Source organism: Salvia hispanica, chromosome 3 (assembly GCF_023119035.1).
Source record: "Salvia hispanica cultivar TCC Black 2014 chromosome 3, UniMelb_Shisp_WGS_1.0, whole genome shotgun sequence".
NCBI classification, from domain to species: domain Eukaryota; kingdom Viridiplantae; phylum Streptophyta; class Magnoliopsida; order Lamiales; family Lamiaceae; genus Salvia; species Salvia hispanica.
In genome coordinates this window covers 14,146,344-14,168,960 of record NC_062967.1, presented here as the reverse complement: position 1 = coordinate 14,168,960, position 22,617 = coordinate 14,146,344, and the positions used below count along the sequence as shown (strand labels likewise).

General features: G+C 36.5%; 4 protein-coding genes across 8 annotated transcripts; 3 read left to right on the top strand and 1 right to left on the bottom strand.

The window, feature by feature from the left end:
* The first annotated feature begins 19 nt into the window (after positions 1-19).
* Positions 20-1,524, top strand: LOC125216294 (probable WRKY transcription factor 50). Of its 2 annotated transcripts, none has more exons than XM_048117970.1 (3): positions 20-304; positions 424-567; positions 1,231-1,524. In XM_048117970.1, the coding sequence occupies exons 1-3, from the start codon at positions 75-77 to the stop codon at positions 1,376-1,378; spliced, it is 522 nt and encodes a 173-aa protein (XP_047973927.1). In that variant the 5' UTR covers positions 20-74; the 3' UTR covers positions 1,379-1,524. The 2 variants fall into 2 exon arrangements, with proteins under 2 accessions (XP_047973927.1, XP_047973926.1); XM_048117969.1 differs by having other exon boundaries at positions 22-304; positions 421-567.
* A 2,424-nt stretch (positions 1,525-3,948) lies between these two features.
* On the top strand, positions 3,949-7,300 carry LOC125211569 (small GTPase LIP1-like). 3 transcript variants are annotated; one of them, XM_048111426.1, is made up of 8 exons: positions 3,949-4,302; positions 4,718-4,809; positions 4,894-5,035; positions 5,296-5,600; positions 6,416-6,469; positions 6,552-6,679; positions 6,885-7,098; positions 7,202-7,300. In XM_048111426.1, the coding sequence occupies exons 1-7, from the start codon at positions 4,212-4,214 to the stop codon at positions 7,078-7,080; spliced, it is 1,008 nt and encodes a 335-aa protein (XP_047967383.1). In that variant the 5' UTR covers positions 3,949-4,211; the 3' UTR covers positions 7,081-7,098; positions 7,202-7,300. The 3 variants fall into 3 exon arrangements, with proteins under 3 accessions (XP_047967383.1, XP_047967382.1, XP_047967384.1); XM_048111425.1 differs by having other exon boundaries at positions 3,950-4,302; positions 6,885-7,276; XM_048111427.1 differs by having other exon boundaries at positions 3,952-4,302; positions 6,888-7,276.
* Positions 7,301-11,756: 4,456 nt separating this feature from the next.
* On the bottom strand, positions 11,757-15,137 carry LOC125209346 (ABC transporter F family member 5-like; the record flags this gene model as incomplete). The annotated part of the gene is made up of 9 exons (XM_048108947.1): positions 11,757-12,009; positions 12,088-12,192; positions 12,301-12,429; positions 12,535-12,636; positions 12,711-12,866; positions 12,967-13,146; positions 13,473-13,613; positions 13,791-14,132; positions 14,328-15,137. Coding segments are annotated over 9 exons (2,061 nt in total), but the record flags the coding sequence as incomplete, so codon positions are not given.
* A 3,458-nt stretch (positions 15,138-18,595) lies between these two features.
* LOC125210505 lies at positions 18,596-20,739 on the top strand. 2 transcript variants are annotated; one of them, XM_048110053.1, is made up of 4 exons: positions 18,596-18,885; positions 19,541-19,608; positions 19,800-20,030; positions 20,516-20,739. In XM_048110053.1, exons 2-4 carry the CDS (start codon positions 19,555-19,557, stop codon positions 20,561-20,563), a joined length of 333 nt encoding a protein of 110 aa, XP_047966010.1. In that variant the 5' UTR covers positions 18,596-18,885; positions 19,541-19,554; the 3' UTR covers positions 20,564-20,739. The 2 variants fall into 2 exon arrangements, with proteins under 2 accessions (XP_047966010.1, XP_047966011.1); XM_048110054.1 differs by lacking the exon at positions 19,541-19,608 and having other exon boundaries at positions 18,602-18,885.
* The last annotated feature ends 1,878 nt before the right edge of the window (positions 20,740-22,617 follow it).

The window sequence follows — 22,617 nt, the reverse complement described above, 5'->3', positions numbered from 1 at the left end:
TTATAAAAAAGTGACTATTTCAGCAAATCAAACCAATTATTTTCCCTTCCACTTTTGTTCTAACACTTGAAAACATGTTGAAGCTAAAATCTACAACAAACACTACTCCTCAATCTCAAAACCCTAATTCTCTCAACCCTAATTGTGATCATCCACTCGAAGATCCTCTCTACTTCGACATCGCTAATTATCTCGTGTTCGATGAAGATTTTGGCTCAAACCACAATATTTCTTGTGAAAAAAGCCAAGGTGTTGTGGATTGCTCAAATGGATCTTTCACTTCACCTCCATTTGCCAATAATATGTTAGTTTTTCCTTTTGTTTTGATGCCTTTTTTCTTGATATTAGATGGGATCTCTGATTCTATGGTGATATAGATCGATATATGTTGGTAATTAATTAAGTTTTGGTGTTTCTTAGAAGGCCAAGGAGAGTAGTGGACAAGTACAAGGCACATGAGGATTGTAGATTTGCATTTAGAACAAAAACACAGCTTGAAGTAATGGATGATGGGTATAAGTGGAGGAAATATGGAAAGAAGATGGTCAAGAACAGCCCCAATCCCAGGTATATTTATTTGTGTGTTGGTTTTAAATATTTAGATCTTATGTTCTTGTAATTGATTTAACTGCTATTTAGGTATTATACATTTATAAGCATTTAAATTAATAATGAGAACTGGTTTGTTATTGATTTTATTAGTAATCAAATGATAGTTTCATATTGTAAAACACTAACTAGAGAATATAACATAGAGTTAAGAGTTTTAATGATGAATTTGATAAATATTGACCGTTAATTGAAGAAATTAAGATGGAATAAAATTGAAGAGACATGAGAATAAATATAATTTCAAATCACATTACACATATAGGTACTAGTGTTTGAGTAGGGCTCACACACAATGTCAAGTTGAGAAGGCTCAACTTGAAATGAAATATCTAATCTGTTTTGGCATTTCACCTATGAAATAGTTGTTGCTATAGTAGCATGTTGTAGTTCAATTATTTTCAATTTTTCTCATTGATGTAGTTAAATAATTAGTTTTTTTATTTAAAATTTTATGTTCCAAATGAATTAAAAAGCATATTGTTGTTGTGCACTTTTCTAATTAATGATCATATATATGTAAATATATCAATGCAAATTTAAAATGGATGATCTATCTCTCTCTCTCTCTCTCTCTCTCCAAATAAAATGATAAAATGAGAACATGTATAAAATGTGTAGGAACTATTTCAAGTGCTCAAGTGGAGGATGCAAGGTGAAGAAAAGGGTAGAAAGGGATTGTTTGGATTCAAGTTATGTGATTACCACTTATCAAGGAACACACAATCATGCCTCATCTACCTATTATTGCACTTCCTCTGCAATCTGATTAACTCACACCACTGCTTAGACAGTCTTCATGTGTATATATATATTTGCAACAAATATTAATTAATACTTATTTGGATGTTATTTGTAATTTTTTTAGCTATGAACATCTTGCGATATAATGGAGAGGTATTAGAATGAATGAAATATACTCCATATAAAACATGGGATCTTGTGTTAGACAGTGAGACACTGAGACTGCACTAAGATACAATGCAAAATCAAATGCCAACAAATTAGAATTATAAAAAAAAGTTAATTAAGTAATTTTGTACATATATATTTAGGTTTAATTTATTCTGATAAAAACTAGTACTAGAATTTTTTTATATATGAGAAAATCAAAATTATAATTGAATTGTTTTGATCTATACCAGTTAAAAATTGAAATGCAAGAGTTTGTCTTAAGTTGGTAATGTTGTCAATCGCTAAGATCCTAAATTGACAAACAATGTATTTTTTTTAAAACATTTGACTTATCCACTTTAGAATTTAATTGCTCCATAATTAAATAAATTAAAAGTGATAAGATCGAACTATATATATATATATATAGAAAGTTCCATCAAGAGAACAATTAGGTTGATACTGATAGGAGTTTGACCAAATTGTTAAATCCCAATATAGACTAGGATTATGCACTACAACAAAGTTTTCCAATAGAGAAAATTTATCAAGAATCATGACACTTATAATGTTACTATTAAATGAAAGTGCGATACGTTATATAGTACTCCCTCCGTCCCAAGGTATTAGACCAACTTTCCTTTTTGGGATGTCCCAACATATTAGACTCATTTTCTTTTTTAGCAAAAAGCTTCTATCTTATTTTATTCTCCACCTACTTTTTTCTCTCTTCTCTCCCCTACTTTTTCCCTCTCTCATACTTTTCTCTCTCCACTTTAATTATTTAAATATCAATTCCTTAAATCATGTGTCCAAAAGAAGTGAGTCTAATACTCCGGGACGGAGGGAGTAGTAGTTAATATGTGTGTCACAAGAACATAGATATGTCACTAGATTTCGTGAGATTGAGAGTGTACGATAGTTAATTTTGTGACATTACTAGTGTTTGATTTATTTTTTAAAAAATAACCATAATTTAGGAAGAAAAAACATCCCTTAATTAAGCTAAGGGTAAGTTATCTTATTTTTTTGACTTTTTAGAACGTTTCTATTTATATCCTTAATTTTGACTGAGACATCAACAATACGAATGTTTTATGAAGTATGGATGATATAATTAATCGTACAAATTAGCATCCATAATAATATTAAAAAATATCATTAGTCGATCCTTTTGCTGTAGTGCATGTAAAAGTGCAACTATATTTAAATAAATTTTTATGCCTTTTTGGGCATGCACTCTTAAAGCAATAATGTGGCTGTCCTTGGCCGGCCACAAAGCAATATCCATTCTGTGTTGACTGTAAACACTTGACTCAAGTGTTTGTAACATTTCTCACTTGAAAATCATGGGTAAACTCCACTCTTGTTTTGAAGTGGTAGGAGCTTGGAGGGCTTGCGTCTTGGTGGTTCGGATGGGAGGACGTGATCGTACGTGTTTGCAAATGACTCGGAGGATGGTTCGAGGTTACCAAGGGTTAGAACGAATTGATTTCGACATTTTAATGAAAAGAAGTTTCATAAATGAGTATGATACGAAAATCACAGCAATTAGAGTATTACGGGAACGGGTTGTTAGTTGTTACAAAATGTTATAAGTGAGATTTGCTACATCTTATTATGGTTTAGCAAATTTGATCACACTGCGTTAGTAAAATTATGTAATTATTTTAATTTCTATTTCAGTAGTGGAGGAAATTTTTATTTGAAAATGTTTGAAATGAAGCTTCAATTTAATGTAAATTTCATAATCTTGCCGAATTACTATTTTCAGTTTTTCACACCAGGAATGATTTATATTCTGCATTTGTTATTTTCAAAGCATTTTACATAAGAATAAAGTTGTATATTTACACAGAATATGACTATATTCTGCATTCATGTATAATCGTGGTAAAATTTATACTATTTGCTATAGCAATTAATTGTTTTTTATTAATTGTACTACTTATTTATAGGGTAAATAGTCATTTGTATTTAAGTTTTCTCAAACTCTAACACATAATTTTCAAATAAAAATATTAAATTATGAAATTTCAATTTAAAATGACGTATAAAATAATATACTATGTGGTCACTTAAAAAAAATATTTTCTTATATTTTTGTTTATATTTATAGTATTTCTTTTCTTATTCTATTCAAACAATGTCTTTTTTAACATTGCAAGTACATATCGATTTGAATACGAATACGATTATGATAAATGAAAAAATAGAAATTTCATAATATAGTAATCTAATTTAAAAAAGATGGTATTCATAATATAGTAATCTAATTTAAAAAAGATGGTGCACGAGGATATTGTCAATCACAATAAAAGGGTATATTTAAAATGCCGAAAATTCCTTTCAAGACAGAGTCAATTTAGTTGCAGGAAATATACCAAGATACCATGTCATTTAATTGATCGAATATTTAATAATTACAAACCGATTACAAATATTGGCATGTCATTTACTTAATCGGTTGAATATATTTTCCCCCAAAAATTAGTAATTTCAAGCAATTAATCTTCCTGTTTGAAACATCTTCAATTAAGATCACTCGAACTGGAACAAATTCTCGAAAAAGCCCTATTCAGTGCCCCTTTTCGATCTCACCGCGCTTTGTGTCTCATTTACGCAGCCGATTTTGAGATTTTGGTTTGAATTTTTGGAATTGGATTTGAGTTGAGGGCCTATTTTGAGATATTGCTAGTTAGAGAGAGATGTTTTGGAGGGAGAGTATGAGGGAGAGCGGAGAAGAAAGCGGTGGCCCTCCTAGCGGCCAGGTTAGAGTGCTAGTTGTTGGAGATTCAGGTGAGCTAATGTTGTGTCCGAAATTCTCTCTTATTGTTTGTGATTCATCGTGCTTTTGTTGTTAGCGTGTTTGGATTTTGAAGCATATTCTTTGTTTGATGAAATTGAGTGATATATTGAGTCATAATGTTTCTTAAATTCTCCCAAAAAATGGTTGGAATTCATTTGTTTAGTTAAAATTGAATTGTTTTTCCTTTATTGAGGTTGTAGTTTGAACTTGCCTTCGGTTGTATCGTTGCTTGTTGATGGTGAATCGGTGATTCAATACTAGAAAGTATATATACAGCTATTTTGATCGATCAAAGTAGTGAATTAGCTATGTGATCATGAGAGGTCTCGAATTGCAAGGAGTTGATTATGTTTAAGGTTTCAGATCATGCTGTGACAATGCCTTTTGATTAATGTGTCCGTTTAGGTGTGGGGAAAAGTTCTCTTGTTCATCTGATTATGACGGGGTCGTCCATTGCTCAACCTCCTCAAACAGTTGGGTGTAACGTTGCTGTCAAGGTAATACTTGCGTATATATTCTTGAAAATGAATCTATTCTGTATACTCTGGATTGAGTTGATGTATTTCCTTTCCCATATGCAGCATGTTACATATGGAAGTTCTACGGGCTCATCAAATAACATCAGAAGCAACTTCGAGAGAGATTTCTTTGTTGAACTCTGGGATATATCGGGGCATGAAAGATACACTGACTGCCGGTCTCTTTTCTATTCTCAAATTAATGGTATATAAAAAACATTTTTCTCTTAATATTTTCTTTGAATTGAGTAATTTGTGCCTTTCTGTTAGCTGATCTTTCTGAACAATTACTTGCTATTTTAAGTTGATTACTCTTTTATGATAATGGTTTTCTGCTTAGTTGATTTTAATTGGTTATAGTACTTCATTGAAGTTTAGTTTGTTTAAAATTTTCTTAAGTTTAATTGTTTGATGCTTGACTATAAGTCCCTTTTTCTCCTTTTGTCACATGATCTTTGATTTTAGGTGTTGTGTTTGTTCATGATCTTTCTCAAAGAAGGACCAAGAGTAGCTTGAGCAAATGGGCAGCTGAAATATCCGCAACTGGTACATTCTCGGCTCCTTTATCATCTGGAGGTCCTGGTGGGCTTCCTGTTCCGTATATTGTTGTCGGAAATAAAGCAGACATTTCGGCAAAAGATGGTGCACGAGGAAGCAGTGGTAATCTTGTTGATGTAGCTCGACAGTGGGCTGGAAAGCAGGGCTTGCTCCCATCGAGCGAGGACCTTCCTTTGGTTGAGAGCTTCCCTAGCAGTGGAGGCCTTCTGGCAGTACGTCCGGCTTTCTTGCTGCGTTCATTTCAATTCATTTATCTAGTTGATGAGTTGCCCTTGACAGTGCATAAACCTTTCTGCTACCTACATTTGTTCATGAAATCAGTAGTAGTAATATAATTTGTGAATAAAAGAAAAGGAAATTTCATAACCTTTTAGATCTAGGAAAAGTTCCTATAATTTTCCAACAGAGCGATGAAATTTAATCTACTTTGTGGCAAAAGCATTGCAAAACATATCTGTCTTCTCTACTCTGCTTTAGTTGTGTTTTTAGTTTCTAAGGCAGGCATATGATTCAAAATCGTTTAATTAATAAGTTCGGTAGCTGAGTTGGTAGCTACAACATGGGAGAATTATAGAAGGGCTTTGTTATTAAGTTGGTAGCTATATTGAACATAGTCAAAAGTGCTTGGTGATATCGGTTTAATTATACTAGTGTCTAACTATGGAGTATGGGGGTATTGGTCTTCTAGGCTTCCAGCACTTGTTGATCTGAATTTGGAGTTTGTAGAACCTATTTGTAGTGTGTTTGATAATGTAAGTTTTTAATTTATTCTCTTCTTAGTACAGTAATTTCTCCTAGTGAACTAAACAAAAGTCGGCATTGATTTTATGAAAATAAATGGGAAAGCAAGGACTCTGGTGAATATGATTTTTCGAGGTTTCAACCTCATTACCATTTGGATTATAGATTATAGTATTTGCTTATATTGCCATGGTTTTGATTCCCAGTTGGATGTGTAGTAGTATGATAAAATCTGCCTTACTAGTTTCATATTGATGTGTTAACAATTTTTGGTTTCTAAATGCAGTCTGCCAAGGAAGCCAGATATGACAAGGAGGCCCTGATGAAATTTTTCCGAATGGTTCTGTACTTGTGCTCCCACTTGTTACTTATTGTCTGCTGCAAAACTTTTGTTTAAATGAGTTGTATATTTTGCGTGACAGTTGATCAGAAGGAGATATTTTCCGGATGAATTGTCTAGTTCAACCCCGTGGTCTGCCCAAGTCAAAGGCTCGTTTCCTGGGCCTGGTGAGATTTCCAGCGATGATGACCAGCAGTATAAAAATTCAAGGTACGACATACGCAACACAGCTAAGCATTGTATGTTCGAATTGCCTCAAGTTTTGTGCTCATTTTTCTATGTTCAGCTTGACCGCGTATTATTTTCATATAAATTTTCGTACATGCTAAGATAAGATGAGAAGAAACAAAATAGTATTGCTGAACTAGTTTCCAGTCTCCATATGGCATACTTCTTACTCATCTTATTCTGTTAGTAGCGCTTTAGGTCAGCCGTACAAGTATGATGTACTTCCTCCACTTCCTGCTCAGCACAACTTGACACCGCCTCCGACACTTTATCCTCAGCAGCCTATGTCGAAACCAGACAATTACAACATCCCAGCATTTGCCAGGACAAATTCTGAGGATTATGCTCGTGCAAGATCAAGGCGTACAGATATTAACGTGTGATCATTCCTTATAGTATATGTATGTACTCATCCTCTAATGCAATAATTTCGGAGTACTTTTGTTTAACAGATAGTACTTCTTTTCCGATCAGTTTTATGCTCACATTTGACAACGTGTGCAGGTTAAAATCGGTTACTCGTTTACACTTTATGTATATTTGATATCTATATGTAATCGGCTTTAGTTTTTTTCAGTATTTACGATAAGTATGATTGGGCTACCGTGTGTACATGAAGTGTGTTCTAACTTCTAAATCAAAACCAAAAATGATGTTTCCTCTTTGAAATATGGTGAGCTCTTGAAAATAAAAATGGTGAGTGCTTGTTCTTTGATTTTTTAGTTACCAAGACAGTAACATATGGCTTCATTTTAATAAAATTCTCTGTATATTTGATAAATTATATCTATAGATCATAATCGATCATATGGCTTATGTCGCTTGAATATGAGATTATAAAATGCACACAACAAAAACGGTTGTCCCAAGCTTTCACGCAGAAGAAGACTAGGTGACAACAAAAATAAAAATGAAATAATATGATGCTAATTACTAAATGTCTTTGCTATACGCTTTCACATCTTTAATATATTAAAATCATAAATAACGTTGTGACTTGAATAAAACTCAAGAAGATGTGGCATTTTTAAAAATTTTATACAGACATTTTAAAATGTGTGTGAACCAAAATAGTATATTTAATTGAAGATAAATCCCGAATTTTATAGGAACGTTCCAGTGGTTTTGGAGATTCCTGACCCATAAACGAGCGGTTCTACTTCTATGGAATTTGAGCAACGCATTAGCTAATAGTTGAACTAAAATATCACTAAAATCTTTATTTTCTTTCTATTTACTTTATTTTTTTTTTCTATTTTAACTATTTATTATCATTTTCAGCTATTCTCAAGCTGAGTGAATGAAATTAGTGAAGGCCAGAGGGAGTACTTAGTCAAAAATCCATAGGTTTTGATTAATTTGTTTCGATCTATAGGTAGAAATAAAAGTAAAATTATTTATTTAAATTATTAATTGGGCATAATCTATATAAAACTTTTAAGATAAGTTTGAATAAAGAACCCTGATTAAAAACCATAATTGTGAAAATAATAGACTGATTAAAAACCTTATTTGCAAAAATAACTAATATATTAAAAATGAATACACATGTTCATCAATTTATAAATATTCGTATCACATAAACCTTCATCTGTTACGAAAAACCCGACTAAAAATAAAAACCATAATTACAAAAATAGTAGCACATTAACAAATATAATTGAGGTAATGAATAGATTAAACACGAATGCAACGGTTATTAATTTATGAAAATGAACCTTAAACACTTTCTCTCTTAAAAAAAGTCGATCAATGTAGCATGTTTCATTCTCTCTTAAAAAAAACCCTTGATAAAAAACCTAGTTCGATGCCGGAAACCACCTAGACGGCATCGGCATCGGCACCTAGGAATTCAATTTTTTGAATTTCAATATACAAAAGTGATGATGTGCACATCCCCATTCCATCTCCCTCCGCAAAAACATGGGCATCAACTCTTGGTTGGATAGTTTGTTCACCATGTAAATTTATTTGGTATTGATCAAAAGATACGGGAAAAATAAACTAATTATTTTTTTTATGGTTCTGAAATTTTTTAGGTTTAGTATGTTATGTAAATTTAATTTGTTTCTGCTTGTAATGGATTCTATCATCTCAACTCTGTGATTTACTATACTATTTTAGTAACCCGCTTTCAAAAGTGATGACTTAATTCACAAACGAAAGTGTGCTTAAGAGTTAGGACTATGTTTGAAAATAAAATGATACTCCCTTTAAATTAAAGTAAAAATTTAAAAAGGTTTAACAAATATGATGTTGGTGATCTAAAAAAAACACGTTTTAAGTTCTCATCTTATACAAAATGATACACTCATATTTATAGTCAATCTCTACATATCTAAATTTTTTTCCATGAAAATCTAAACATTTTATTATAAATATCTATATTGAGATAATTCTACTTAAAGTATTTAAATATTCTAATACCTAATTCTAGAGAATTCTAGTGTTACATAATATCCAAATTTAGATAAGACTATGCAAATATTCGTATAGTATAAGAGCATCCGCAATGGTGCATAGGCCAGCTATAGGCCAGCCATTCTCTCCTCTGCCACATCAGCAATACTAAAAAAACCACCTGTCACGTCAGATTTAGGCCAGCCATAGGCCAGCCGCAATAAAAATAATTCAAAATATACTACATTTACGGAATTGAAATTGCGATATACGGAATTAAATTTACGACACATATACGGGAAAAATAATCCATTTCATTAAAAAAAAAAAAGTACAAAGATTTAAAAAAAAAAAAAAGTACATGATTTTTTTTTAAAAAAAAGGGCTTCAACAAACGAGGCCCGCCACTCTCTACTCCTCATCGCCGTCGCCGTCGCCGTCGTCCTCGTCGTCGCCGTCGCCGCCGTCGCCCAGCTGCCGCCGCCCCGCCGTGGTATCTCGAGCCCACGTCGGAACCCCCCAGCCGTGACCTCGCCATCTCTAGATCAGCACGTATGCTCTCGAGCATCTCGTGCGAAACCTCTTCTCCGTGGGGTCGGTGGCGTTCTTCCACTCTCGGAAGACCTGTAACATCTGAGCCCGCGTTTGGTTACGCGAATGGAGAGCGTACTCGAGTGGGGCGGGTGGGAGGGCGGAGGACTGGACCTCGCGGGGTGATAGGGGGATCCGCCCCTCGCAGCCCGCTGCGCCCGCTTGTGTCCAATCGGGCGGGGGCGACCAGTAAAAGAAGGAGGGGATGGAAACTCCTCAGCATCCGGGGAGGTCGTGGGATCCGCCGCTGCTGCCGCCGTAGTCGCCGCTATAGTTCGGTCGCTCGCTTCTTCGGCCACCCAACGTCGCACCCCGCCCGGAACTTCTCCGAGTCCTTCAACAACAAGAAGCACTCCCAGAAGGTGAACTCCTTATACTTTCCCTCCAAGGGGAACTGACTCGCGGCTATCCTCCGGCGTCCATCCTCGTCCGCCCACTTCCGAGCCGACGGAGGGCGTTGGCGCATACCCGCAAAACGGCCCACCGCGGCCCTGGTGCGCTCCCCACCCCTTCCGGACCTCCTCGTTGCCGAAGTCCTTCCCGTGCGGGCGGTGGTTCTTATAGGCAGCCACGATCTTCGCCAACATGTTGACGACCGGCTGGTTGTTCGCAACCAGCTGATCGTCGCACACCTCCAACCACCCCTTGGCCACCGCGGCGTACTCATCCTCCGTCCACTTCCTCCGGCCAGTGGCAGCCGGGCTGCGATGACTCGACGACCGCCTTGCCCTTCCCCTTCCCCCTCGTCTTCTTCCTCGGCACGGCCGGCGTCGCTGGAACGGGAGTATCATCGTCCCCGAGATCGATCCCCATATCATGCAATGACAGAAGGTCATCGCCAGAGAACTGCGTCTCCACCGGGTCGACGTGTGGGACGAAGCCGTCAAAAAATCAAGCGAGGACGATATACCGCGTCCCCTCCCGGTGACCCCCCGCACCCCCGGCATCCCGGGATGCATACCGTGCGGCATCCCCCCGGCATCCCCCTCGCCACATCATCCCCATCATCTCGCTGCAAAGCATCATCTCGGCTGCTGCATCCGGGGCATACCCCCACCCCCTGCGCCTCGACCGCCCGCCGCTCCTCGCCCGCCGCCCGGCATCCCCCACGGCATACCCCCCCGGCATATCCTCCCCGGTTCCCCCCATCGCCCCCCCCCCCGGCGCACCAGCCATCATCCCCATCATTTGATTCCAAGGGATGTTAAATCCCGGGTCCATCTGCCCCCATCCGGATCCCACTGGTACCGTGGGAGTCTGAGAGCCGCTCGTCGCCGGACTGGACTCGTTGTTGTGATCCATCACTCGATGATGCTCTTGAACAGAAACTTAGAGAGAGAGAAAACTCGTTAAAACAAGTGGTGCAAATGAAAATGAAACGAAAATCGTGTTTATATATGATTTAAAAAAAAATATTAAAAAAAAATCGAAAATCGGCGCTGGCCGATCGGGCCTCCACAATGGCGGCTAGCCGATCGGCTAGCGTTTCGGCCAGCGACGAGCGATCGGCGAGCCCACGCCGATCCGCTCGCCGATTTTGCGCTGGCCGACTGCAATGGTTCGGCTAGCCGATCGGCCAGCGCGACGAATCGGCTAGCCGGTCGCTAGCCGACCATTGCGGATGCTCTAATGTCTTGATATTTTTATTACAAAAAGTTAATTTTCTTTTATTCCAATAATTAGCCTCTAATATCACAAAAAATTCAAAAATTTTAATTTTTACTAGTACGAATTTTAACTTGTCATCTTCTCGAACTTCGTCTTAGGTGCTGATTTCCCATTTGCGAGATTAGGTGGCAAATTTTACTACGTGGCTTGTCGGGAAGTTGACGTGGAGTACTTTGATTTCCCATTTGCGAGATTAGGTGGCAAATTTTAGCTTCGTGGCTTGTCGGGAAGTTGATGTGGAGTACTTGCAAATAATCGAATTATAATTCCCCATCCGCGTACCAAAAGGCTCACCAACATTATTTCCCTCAAAACATATAATATTGTATCAATATTCTAAAAAATATCTTTTAAGAGGAAGACACTTTTCTTCATATAATCCATAAAAAGAAGCATGGACTTTGAGAAGTTAACTGCAGAAATTTCATAAGATTGTATGTTTATACAAGTCATGATGTTCTTACTGATACAAGTTACCTATGTATGTAATTTCCAAATGAACAACATATACTAATTGAGCTATCATCCCCCCTAACTCTAATGCATATGACTCTCTTTCATTTCCATCTTTTAGCATTTTTATGTCCTTTGGATTTCTGCTTAGCAGCTTGAAACGCCTGCATCTTCTGCTTCTTCCGAGCTTCCCTCTCCGCCTGCTCGTAAAACAATAGCCCACACACATTGTGAGGTTACTTAACAAATGACCTAACAATCTCCAGCTTCATACATACCTTTGTCATCTTGGATTTGGATTTAGCTTTTGGAGACTTCTCCTCTAACTCGGCCTCCCTTTCGAGCTCCCTTTCTCTTGCTTCTAGGTTCTTCTCCAGATAATACTACGAGCATCAAAACAAATAATTACAGTGTCGATATTCTAAAAAATCGTATAAGAGGATGACAGTTTGATATAATCCATCAACAAAGAAGCGTGGACTTTGAATTACATTGTAGTCTCCTGCATAGTCCTGTATCGTCCCATCTTTTATTTCCAATACTCGATTAACAATTTGGCGAATGAAATATCTGTCGTGTGAAACAGTGATGACAGTCCCTCGGTACTCATTGATCGCCTCCTGATAAGTAAACATACCAAATCAAGAAAGAGTATCATGAATGTAATCGGAAATACTCCATCCTTCCAAAAAAAAGTGATACGTATGGGGGGTTAGAAAGCAAACCTCAAGCATCTCTTTTGTGGGTATGTCCAAATGGTTGGTAGGTTCATCCAAAACTAGAAGTGTTGAAGGTGTGACCATGAACTTGCAAAATGCAAGCCGGGCCTGTCGAAGGAAATCTAAATTCAGCTCCAACAGAATATTGCAACGAAACAATTACCATAGAAATGGATGTATACCTTCTCACCACCACTGAGAAAGGAAACCTTCCGGTCAAGCATATCCGCCTTGAAGTTGCAGCGACCTAGGAGACCCTTTATGTCATCGAGTCTCCAGTCTTCTGCAACTTCACCAACAGTTTCTATCACTGTCTTGTCCAGATCAAGGGCCCCCGCCTGCAAAAGGGATTGGGTGTCTTAAACCAAATAGAATAAGTGAAAACAGACGACAAATACCCATTTTTTTAGAAAGACATGGTAAATAGCAAAAACATTCCTGATTTTGCTCAAAATAGTTTGGTAAGACATTGTGCTCCCCAAGCAAAACTTCACCTCGGTCTGGCTTTACCATCCCCATAATCAGTTTCAGCAACGTACTTTTTCCACACCCGTTTGGACCAAGAATAGCAAGTTTCTCTCCCCTTTCGACTGTCAAGTTTGCATTCTTAAACAGAACCTGGGAAACGATTATTACATGAATGGAGCAAAGAAAGATGGCTGGTAGTAATGAAATAAACCCCATAAACAGAAAACATTCGCTAGTAGGGAAACAATTTTTTCATGAACTCCATAGAAATAGAACTTGCATATCTAATGCCTCACATAGAGTAAACTCTAGTTCTTCGTTTTGGAACAGATTCAATTCGTATGACAAACTATATGCTTAATGGCCACATGACTGATATGCTGAGACACAGAGTTCAGAATTTCGAAGCACTGAAATAAGTCCTGAATTCAAAGGAACAAGATCTCTATATAAAAGCTTTAGTACAAGTCAATTACCTTATCCTCAAAGCTGAAATCGAGGTTTTTCATAGTCACCACAGTTCGACCACTTCTTCCTCGCTCTGGGAACCTAATTCTGATCTGCTTTCGAATAAAAGGTTTCTCAACTTGCTCCTCATCCTTGAGTTTTTCGAGCTTCTGTTTCCACCACAATTTAAAAGACAAGAAGAAATTCTCAAGAACATAACAAGAATCATAAAATTGCGACTTACTACATGTCTTGAAAGTTGAAAAATGCGGGGGAGGTTAGAAAATCGGAAAGTATGAGACTATACTTAAGATCAAATACAATTGAACAATAGATTTAACACAGACCTTTTCAGCAGTAGAAGCACGGCCAGCATTAGCTCCTGCACTCAACCGGTTAATGAGCTCTCTAGTGTGTCCAATCTCCTTAAGCTGTTTCTCCCATGCACCAAACTGAGCTTCAACCCATGCCGCCTTTGCAATAACATAATCTGAGTAATTTCCCATATATGTTCTCGAAACACCCATGTCCGTTTCAACAATCTTAGTACACAACTGATCAAGGAAAGCCCTATCATGGGATATGATCACCATTGGCACATCTTGCCTCTTCAGGTAACCCTCGAGCCACTGAATCGTATCAAGATCAAGGTGATTTGTAGGTTCATCCAAGAGCAACAGGTCAGGATCCTGCAAATAATCTCACAGACGATTAACAACAACAACAACAACAACAGCTACATAAGTCATGTCAAATGCAGTCTAATCACACTTCTAAACCATTACAAGCAGCACAACCAACTCAAAACTATAACAAGCAGCACTATGAACTCAAAACTAATTCAAACATAGTTAAAAATCTAATCCTCACATGGCTAATGATACCTGCAGCAATATCTTGCCAAGTGACATCCTCATCTGCCACCCTCCGCTGAACGATCCAACGTGCTTATCCGCGTCCTCAGGTGCAGGCATCAGCTTACTGATCTTCACATCCACCTCATCCAAATTCACAGCTTGAGCCCTCCTCTGCAGCAAATCAAACTCATCTAAAAGCCTCCCCATCAGCTCCAAATCGTCAACTGACTTCTCTATCGCCTTCTGCACCTTCTCCAGCCTCTCCGCAACCTCCATTTCCTCCTTGAAAGCGCTCAAGAACTCCTCTTTCACCGTCCTCGTCGACACCACCTCGAATTCTTGGCTCAAGAAGGCAATTTTCATGTTGCTCTTCGCCTTAATCACATTGCCCGAATCAGGCTCCTCCAAACCCGCTATAATCCTCATTTGGGTCGTTTTCCCCGCGCCATTAACGCCCACTAGCCCAACTTTCTCCCCCTTTTTCACCTCCCAGTTGATATCTTTCAACACGGTGACGCCCTTATAGCTCTTGCTGACGTTTTCTAGCCTTACCCCCGACGAAATGGAAGAGGCCCCGGTGAGAATTTTGTTGCCGCGGTTGTAATTGTTGATTGATTGTGCGGAGCTGTGATCGGAGAAGAGGGATTCGATATCTTCGCGGTCTCCTTGCTGAAGAGCGGCGGTGGGGGTGGCAATTGAGGTTGATTTGGAGGAAATTCGACGTGGGTTTTTCCTGAAGGGCGGGGTGTGGAGGAGTGTGGCGGAGATGGGGCGGAGATGGGGCTGCCGGACGGCGGGGATGGATTCGGGAAGGGGGATTTTTCCGTTATAGTTGTATAAAAGTATAAAGATCACAGTTAATTTATTCAAGAATCATAAGAATTAATACTCCTGATAATTCCTATGGTCTATTCGTGTAAATTTAAGTCTTGTTTCAAGCAATCAATTAGATTGTGGTGCATATCCCCAATAATTTACAAGCCACGTTAGACCAAAATTTCTACACCATGCATTAGCCACGTGTACATTCTGGAATTAATGATATTCAAATCCGCCAAATTCATGAAATTTCAAAATTTTGACATTCTAGCAAATTCGATGTTACACGACTCATTTATATATGGACTAAAAATTTCGTTCATTTTCTCACTCCACATAATAATTAGATAAACTTTGACACGTTAATTTAACTGAGTCGGAAAATTAAGTGTTTTTATTTTGCTTACGGTTGAATATTACGTATCATTTTGATCATGAGTTATAGTGTTGGAGAGAAATTGAGATGTCCACAATCAAGGGAAAAAATCAAATTACCATATAGAATAGAATATTTTCCTTATTCTAGATTACCACGTATAGCATTTCATAGCATACAAAAGGATGTAATCAATTGAATAACACAATATATACTTCACCGATCTTTTCATCACATTATTCCATTACAATCAAATATATAGCAATGAACAATCATGTTTTGACAGAGTTTCTTGATGTTTTGACTGCACCTGTGCATTCCCTCTTGAGATGCCGAACTGTCTGCAAATTCTGGTGCAAGGTAATCGATTCTCCATCTTTCAGAAAATTACATAATTACAACAACAACAATGACAAATCAATATTTTTAGAATGTAAAAGTTATTTGAATGCTCGGAATATTATAGTGAGAAGTTACTTGGAGAGGTCATTATCATTCTCATATAAAAGCGAGCACTTCGAAGACAAAGAATCAGCCTGGAATGGCAATAACAACAACTTAGGGCATATGGGCCGGTTAAGGGTCCAATCTGCTTCGACTGCACAACACTTAGTAAGCAGCCTATAGCCATATGCAACCCTGTTTTGGGCCAACTCAAGCTTCTCCATTCACAACTCCTCTCTCATGTCAAATATCGTGGACGAAGATTACAAAGTTGTGCAACTGTTGTCGTGCAGGTCACACAACCGTATCCACACCCATGTGTACCTAGGAAGGGCAGATTGTTGGAGGGAGTTGGCCGACAACGGCATGCTTGATGATCTAGAACTTGTCGAGGAGAGTCCCATAAAATCTAAGCCAAAGTATAATGACTACTTTGCACATTGGCGCGTGTACCGTATGGACTGTAGTTGGGAGATACTAAAATTGGACATGATGAATGAAGTGTTTGAGACTATCAGAATTCCGATGGATCATAAATATAGTATGATTTTTTGCAGAAGATGAGTGCTCGTTTGTGCGATTTGATTTAATAACGTGGTGGATGGAGATTTATGAAACGAGATGTGAAGGAAGGGAATTGAGTTGGATTCGTGTGAAGAGTTACGAACAAGAGTATCCCTTTTGTGATGTACATCCATATGAGGTCAAGGATACGATGATTTTTTTGGAGTATCGCGACTCTATGTTTATGTATGATTATCATAAAAAGTACATCGTCTGCAAGGTGTCCACGTTGCGTAAACGTTACTACTTTACACGTAAGTTTATTGTGTATAGCGGCAGCTTCGATTCACTTGAAAATTTCTAGTGAATTTATGATTATTTTCTTATAAATTTTGATGCCCACACTATATTTTCTTGTTTTTTATAAGAGAGAATTTAAAAACATCACTCGCAATCAAAGATCCGTTTTTTCTATTAATTTCAAATCCAAGTAATGACAATCACTCATTGACTCGAATCAAATAAATCGGTGTTCTGCTCCGATACCTATTAGATGCTTAACTTTCAAACATGGTCCTCTATTAAGGTTTTTAGTTCAATTGACGTATGCTTTCTTGATGTTTAAGTGCATCCATGCTTAACATTATTGTTTCCTTTTTCTTATTAAATATATTGTAATTCAAGGAACTTTGTCATTTACTAACTGGCTCTTTGGCGTCATCTATATAGGTGGATTGATCTTACTAAAACTCATGCATTATTAAGCTTTTCTGTGTTTTTTGGAGTTCTTAAAACAAATAATGTCATCCAATTTTTTTATCCGATAGATGTCATTCAATCCTATATAATTGTCATCTTTTTAGCAACTACCTTGCTCGCAGAAAACAATGAAAGAAATATCCATAAGGTGTGCAGTAGAATTTCAATTTATAGATGGTAAGGCTCTTTGAAAATCCACTTTCTTATATCTTTAAATCACTTCAATTAAAGGGTGAAGTATGGGACATTGAGCAAGGTTTTACCCACCAACAGGGGCGGTCACATAAATAATCATTCATAGGGGCTGAGATTTCTAAATTTTATTTTGATGTATATTTTTGAGTAATTTAGATAATTTGTAGAACTTTTACACTATAACTTATACTCCACTAAACTTGACTAAAAATTTTTTAAAAAATTAATAGAAAAAAGTTTAAAAGAATATTTTATTGAGGGCTTAAGCCCCTCCCCCTACACTTTGGGTCCGCCCATCCCCACCAAGCATTTCTCAGATACAACCGTCAGGTACTCGATAGCTTTGTAAGTTCATCCATCCAAATATATACTCCTAACTAGTTTACTCCCTCTGTGATTTTTGTTGGTTATATCATCGTGGGTTGTTTCTATTATGGTAGGATTTTTTATGTGGATGTGAAACTTCCTCTTTGGATGCATCAGAACTTATTTTATTTCAAAGCTTATGATCTGTCTAGCAAGGTCTATAAGGAATATGCTCTGGATAGAACATTAGTTGCAATTAGAAATCAATGTTGACATGGAATGGTACAAATATTTAATGATTAAAATATAATATAATATTACATGATTAGACATGATTCAGATGATTATACTTGTCTTTAAACATGACTTACTTGATATAAACCAAATTTACACAATTTAAATCTGATTTACACAAACATAGATAATAAAATTTAATGGGTTACCCGAATCAAACTCTACCCAACACAAACTTAATTCGAAATTACCAAATTTTTATCAGGTCAACCAGATAAGTGCACAAACTGATTAATTTCGTGAGTGTTCATATTGTGTCGAAAATTATCTGGAAGGTCCAAATTTATCAAATGAAATCCGGCAAAGTACAACCCGCTTCAATCACGAGCTTGGGTGAAGCCCGACCTCAGCCTGTCCGGTTCGATACGGGCCTGGGCCAGCTGCGCAAGCCCAGCCATTAGACAATTCTAAACATCTAAAGAGACCCTCACAGCTAAGCAATGTAAAAACTAGAAAAAGTAACGTTGCTATGGTTAGCCAAACCGTGTTAAATCCCAGGGGCGATATTGTAATTAAAAACACAATTTAATTTTAATAACTACTTTTGATGATCTTATATTATAATGCTCCGTATTTAATTAGATTTTCACACAGTCACACATCATAGTTGTATTAAAAGGGCAGACGTGTGTAAAGCCATCTGTCTTAAAACCTGTGATTGCTTTCTCTTCTGCCCACCACAATTCCGCTTAATCTTGGGCCCTTTTTTCGATTTCTTGAATTTTTCATCGCTTGCTCTGTTTTCCAGTCGTAATTATATTACCCAAAAAGCTATCTTTTTTTTGTGGAACTGCTTTTTACAAGATTTTGGGTGGCAAAAAAGGGTGTTCGTTTAATTCAAGAAAATCCCAAGATTTTTAGTTTTATCTGATGGAAGATCGCAAGGAGGTATGTTGATTCTCGGATTTTCAGTGATAAAAATCGTTTCTTTTTTCCGTATCAAGTGCTTTTTTGTTGTATTAAAACAAATTCATGGTGTTTTCAATGTTTCTAAGCGTATGATTGTGTGTAATCTGTGTTTGATGTTTGAAAGAATCTGAATTGGAACTCAGATTTTCTGATTTCATTTAATTTTTCCTTGTTTGTAATTATCTGATTGTTGTTTTACAGTTGTTGCATGCACAACTATTATTTTAATTCTTGTTCTGTCTTAATTGTTGAAATTCTTTGTAAAGACTTGGTTTTTTTCTAGATGAAATGATGAAAATCAAATTGTTGAATTTTCTTTGGGAGTAATATTCTTGATGAAGTCAGAATTATGGATGTTGTTGTTTATTATTTTTTAGCTATTTTTTATGTTGGGATAGAAAGTCCAGTCTTAGTTGTGAATGTTACTGTTATGCTTCTCTGCCATTTTGATTTGTCTTCATTGAAATAATGGAAGATGCTTTCTGCAAAAAAGGAAAAAACTTTATTTTTTGATCTGTCTAACTGTCACCATTCAATTCAGAAGCACATGCTTAAGAAAGGCATGAATGAGTCAATTATAGAGATTAACAACTGTATCTGAGTAGTCATTATGTGGCTTCAATATTCAAATCAGATGTTGATCTGCATATGCTTTTGGACAGCTATTGGCAATGGACCGATTCTTCTTTTCTTCGTCTTTGGGTATATGACTAACCCTTTTGATTATATCGTATGAGTCGTATGACCTGAGTCACTAATTTCATTTGCAAAATCAACAATAATATATTGTAGATGCAATTAGGTTGAGATTGATGAGCATGAAATTTGGCATAATATTGAAAAAGGCTGGATTTTGATTGTTTCCTAATCACGAGCTTTTGGGGATTGTGTAGAGGAATGCGCCATGGCTATCCGTCCCACAGTTTGGGGACTGGGACCAAAAGGGACCGTTACCCGACTATTCTATGGATTTCTCGAAAATAAGAGAGATGAGGAAGCAAAACAAGAGGGACCCTTCAAGGGCTAGTCTTGGGAACGAGGACGAACTCATCCCTTCAACCACACGAGACACCACCGTAGCTCCTAATGATCATCGCGACTATCATCAGAACAACTCCCCAACAGTACACTTCTGTTCATATAGTATACCTGTGTTAATGGTCCACTTAAGTATCAGATGATGTGTATTTAGAAGAGTCGAAAAAGATATGCGCTATCAACCAACGTCTGATTTGAATGAATTGTTTTTTTGGGAAAAGTTGTGTATATCTTTTGCTTAAGGTCCACAAATGATTCAAGATTTTGAAGGCATGTGGTGGTGGTGTCATATAGCATCGGAGTCGTGTAGGTCGAATAGGATTGGGACGGGTCCCTTGATTTCGTACTTATGTTGGAAATAATTGCATTATGTCTGGTCCAATAGAATCTACTGGTGTACACTTGCTATGGATGAATGAATAAGCCATGTGATGCAGAAAGCAATGTCGAACGTATTGTTTAATTCATAAGAAGTGTCACTTCTTGTTGAGCAACATTGGTGCCTCATTGGCATTAGTATTTTTTCTTCAGAGTAGTGGTTTGTGATGTTGCTGACATTGTTGTGGTGCAGGCGAGGCGAAGCATCTTCAGCTACTTTAACTGCTGCGTTAAGGCTTGATTCGCTACGGGAGGCTGCATTTCGAGCTGTATGTTTGATGGTGTAATGAAATGTTGTTATTTACCTTGGGTTTTGACCATTGTTTATGAAACAGTTATTTGAACAGAGCATGATTACTGAAGATTTCATGTTAAACTTTATTACTTGACTTAAATTTGATAATAAGGTTTTGGTAATTAATGTGTTATAATTATTTACAATGCTTCATCTCGAGGTTTCTCATTAGTTATTCTCTAAGTTGATATTGAGAATTCATATTATCATAGGTGTGTGATCAATGTGTTATATTTAAATTTACGTGTTGTATTGATATAATTATGTCTTTATGTTGATAATTTTAATACACAAAATTGAAAAGTTATTAGTTATTATTGTAATTTAGTTAGCAGATTAACACCACTCTATTATCATATATCTATTATCATATATGTAATGAATCTCATGCTATAAGTCAAGACACTTGATAGAAAAACACGACATATTTTATGTTATAAGAATATCGATATAGGGGAGTGATCAATTGCTAACTAATTAGTATAACCAAACTAAGACTAAATCTTAGCCATTAGATTAGAAAATCTAGTGGTTGAAATAATGCCACGTGAATTATATTTTTAATTAAGAAAATTAATAAATAATATTAGAGGGTATTAATGTCAATTCCCTCTCACTAAAATCATCTTAAAACTTTAAATTTACGTAACTCTCTCAATTTAAATTATTTTTTCGCAAAAAATATATCAAATTAAAGATAATATTATAAGGATTCCAACGAAATCTCAATTGCATATGTTCCGACGACATTCGGATGATGAAATTTGATATTTTTATTTTAGTTTTCGTAAATGTTGATAACCAGATTTTTATCAACAAATACATCAAAAAGTCTCAATAAAACCATGTAAAAATCTCAATAAATATGTGTTGATATTTTCTTGTACTAGTGTTGATATTCTTATGTCATATTGTTGATATTTGTAATACACTATGTTGATATAAAAAAACATTCTCGAAAATTATCATATAATAACATAATGACGATATTACCCTTTTGTTGATATTTTGTCCACTATTTATTGAGATTCGTAAGATTTAATCTCATCCACTCATTTTAAATCTAAAGGTAGAGATTTGGTCTTGATTTTAAATTAGAGTGCTATAAGCATTAGAATGACTCTATGGATATAACTCATACAACATCTTACAATTTTTTCCATTATGATGGCTACGTTACATTAAAATTTTTATATGATTATAGTATTTTATTTACAGAGGATCCATTTGAATGATTTGCACATTGCCTATATTCTTGTCCCACCCCTCAATTGTTGAATGCCTAATTGGTTAAGCTATTAATATGTAACAAAATAGAGTACATTTAATTTGATATATTTTTCATAAAAATAATTTAAACTAACAAATTTTATATATTTAAGAGAGAAAAAGTAATTGTATAATAATTAAGTGAAAATTAATGTTAAAAAACAATACCGATCCCTACATGAATATGTCAACAAGACACCACTACAAACTGAAAAACAGTCTTTAAAGCATCCTCAACGCCGGATGTCCCGGCGGACTTCGGAGAGCCTTCGGGGAAGGGCGTGCGGGAAGTCCAGCATTAGGGCGACGGAGGGCGGATACGGATGTCCCGTGCGGACACGGGAAGGGCGCGGCCTTCGCGGGAAGGGCGTGCAGACATCTGCCATTGCGGCGACGCGCGGACTTCCCATTTTTTTATTTTTTTTTATTTTTATTTTTTTTAATCTATATATACAGCTCGTATTTTTCCCATATCCGTAGTGAAATTTTAATTCCGTAAATTGTTTAATTTGATGAATTTGTGAATTTATTTTAAACGCGGGAATTTGTAAATAATAGGCTACACTTAAAAGTGATGAATGCATTAACTTCTTTTTACATTTTTAATTCATTAATAAAAAAAATCTATTTAAAGAATTTTGCTCGGGTTTTTTTTTGTGTGCGTGGGTCCATATTATCCTCGTCCCATCTTTTTTCCATTAAATCATAAAAACGCTCTGCCACTGCTAGTG